Source organism: Priapulus caudatus, unplaced genomic scaffold (genome assembly GCF_000485595.1).
Source record: "Priapulus caudatus unplaced genomic scaffold, Priapulus_caudatus-5.0.1 Scaffold12135, whole genome shotgun sequence".
Lineage (NCBI taxonomy): Eukaryota > Metazoa > Priapulida > Priapulimorpha > Priapulimorphida > Priapulidae > Priapulus > Priapulus caudatus.
In genome coordinates this window covers 1-1,910 of record NW_014589196.1, presented here as the reverse complement: position 1 = coordinate 1,910, position 1,910 = coordinate 1, and the positions used below count along the sequence as shown (strand labels likewise).

General features: G+C 60.6%; 1 protein-coding gene across 1 annotated transcript; it reads right to left on the bottom strand.

Annotated features, from left to right (window-relative positions):
- Nucleotides 1–811: 811 nt before the first annotated feature.
- LOC106820358 (ras-related protein Rab-32-like) lies at nt 812–1,883 on the bottom strand. The gene has a single exon (XM_014824885.1). It carries the CDS (start codon nt 1,859–1,861, stop codon nt 1,196–1,198), a length of 666 nt encoding a protein of 221 aa, XP_014680371.1. The 5' UTR covers nt 1,862–1,883; the 3' UTR covers nt 812–1,195.
- Nucleotides 1,884–1,910: the final 27 nt, after the last annotated feature.

Genomic DNA, 1,910 nt, shown 5'->3' with positions numbered 1-1,910 from the left:
TCTCTCTCTCTCTCTCTCTCTCTCTCTCTCTCTCTCTCTCTCTCTCTCTCTCTCTCTCTCTCTCTCTCTCTCTCTCTCTCTCTCTCTCTCTCTCTCTCTCTCTCTCTCTCTCTCTCTCTCTCTGTTTCGCTCGCTTGCTCTCTCTCTCTCTCTCAGTCTACGTCTACCCAATCACCGGACAAACTAAACAGGATTGCGCGCACACGGCTTTTTGCGTAGAGTCGAACCTGCGTAGCAGGTCGAAAACAACGTTATCGACCCATCGGGGGACGAGCCGAGGAGACGGGGGCCGGTAGCGACTCGAACACGCACACGAGAACATTCCAACACGCATAGAACACGGGCCGGGAACAGGCCCGAGGTAAGGTAAGTAGAGAATATATAACCGGACTTGTTGTCTGTCCGGCACGCGTCTTCTTCGATGTGGAAACCCCGCGACTCACGCACCCGCCGTCATCGCATCGGCGACCGCTCCAACACCGCGCCTCTAACACCGCGCCTCTAACACGCGCCTCTAACTCGCCATCAACCGGCTAATCCGCTCTACCGTCGCTCTAACACCGTGCCTCTAACACGCCATCAACCGGCTAATCCGCTCTAACGTCGCTCCAACACCGCGCCTCTAACACGCCATCAACCGGCTAATCCGCTCTAACGTCGCTCCAACACCGCGCCTCTAACACCGCGCCTCTAACACGCCATCAACCGGCTAATTCTCTCTAACGTCGCTCCAACACCGCGCCTCTAACACGCCATCAACCGGCTAATTCTCTCTAACGTCGCTCCAACACCGCGCCTCTAACACCGCGCCCCCAACACCGCGCCTCTAACACGCCAGCAACCGGCTAATTCTCTCTAACGTCGCTCCAACACCGCGCCTCTAACACGCCAGCAACCGGCTAATTTACTCTAACGTCGCGATATAAAAAAAATAATACCCCCTCCCCCTCCATCCCGACAAACAACAAAACATATATAGTTCAATTTAAGCATCGCCACCGTTTGCCATTCATGATTAGCACACCAGCAAGATTTTCTGGGGCACGCCACGTCGCCCACGCGCTATCCCCGACTCGTGAAGACAGGGGGCGCCGCCTGCCGTCCTCCGCAAAACGCTCGCACGCCGAACCCTTCCCCGCAGCGGCGGCAGGGATGTAGGACTCCTCGCGCCCGCGACGACGACGACGACGACAACTCAGGAGCAGCAGCCTCCCTTCTTCTCCGTGCCGCCGGCCCCCGCGCCGCCGCCGCTGCCCAGTCGCACCCTGTCGCCGGCGGCGACGCCACCCGCGGCGGCGGCGTCGTCGTACGCGAGCGCGCGGTCGTTGGCGAGGATGCGGGTGACGAGGAAACGCGCCGCCTCGTCGATGTTCACGTTCTCCTTCGCCGACGTCTCGAACCAGCGAGCGAAGCCGCGCTCGCCGCAGTAGTCGTCCATCTGCGCCGCGTTCGCGACCAGCCCCTCCTTCGTCTGGTCGCACTTGTTCGCGAGCAGCACGCACGGGATCGGCGTGCCGTCGGCGAGCTGCACCTTGCCGTCGAGGTCGTTCTTCCACTTCTGCACGGCCTCGAACGTCGACGCGCGCGTCACGTCGAACACGACGAACGCGCCGACCGCCTCCTTGTAGTAGACGCGCGTCATGTTGCCGAATCGCTCCTGGCCGGCGATGTCCCAGAGCTGCAGCCGCACGAGCGTGTCTGCGTCCCAGTTGATGACCTTGAGCGCGAAGTCGACTCCGATGGTCGCGCGGTAGTGCTGCGAGAAGAACTGGTGCACGTATCGCTTGATGATCGACGTCTTTCCGACGCCGAGTTCGCCGATGACGAGGATCTTGTAGAGGTGTTCGCGTTTCTCGCTCATCGCTCGCCGCCGCCGCTGCTGCTCACCTGCAAACACAAATAAGTGTGTG

Bases quoted from the DNA above. Each gene is read 5' to 3' on its own strand.
- LOC106820358 (XM_014824885.1), bottom strand. From the start codon at position 1,861: ATGAGCGAGAAACGCGAACACCTCTACAAGATCCTCGTCATCGGCGAA.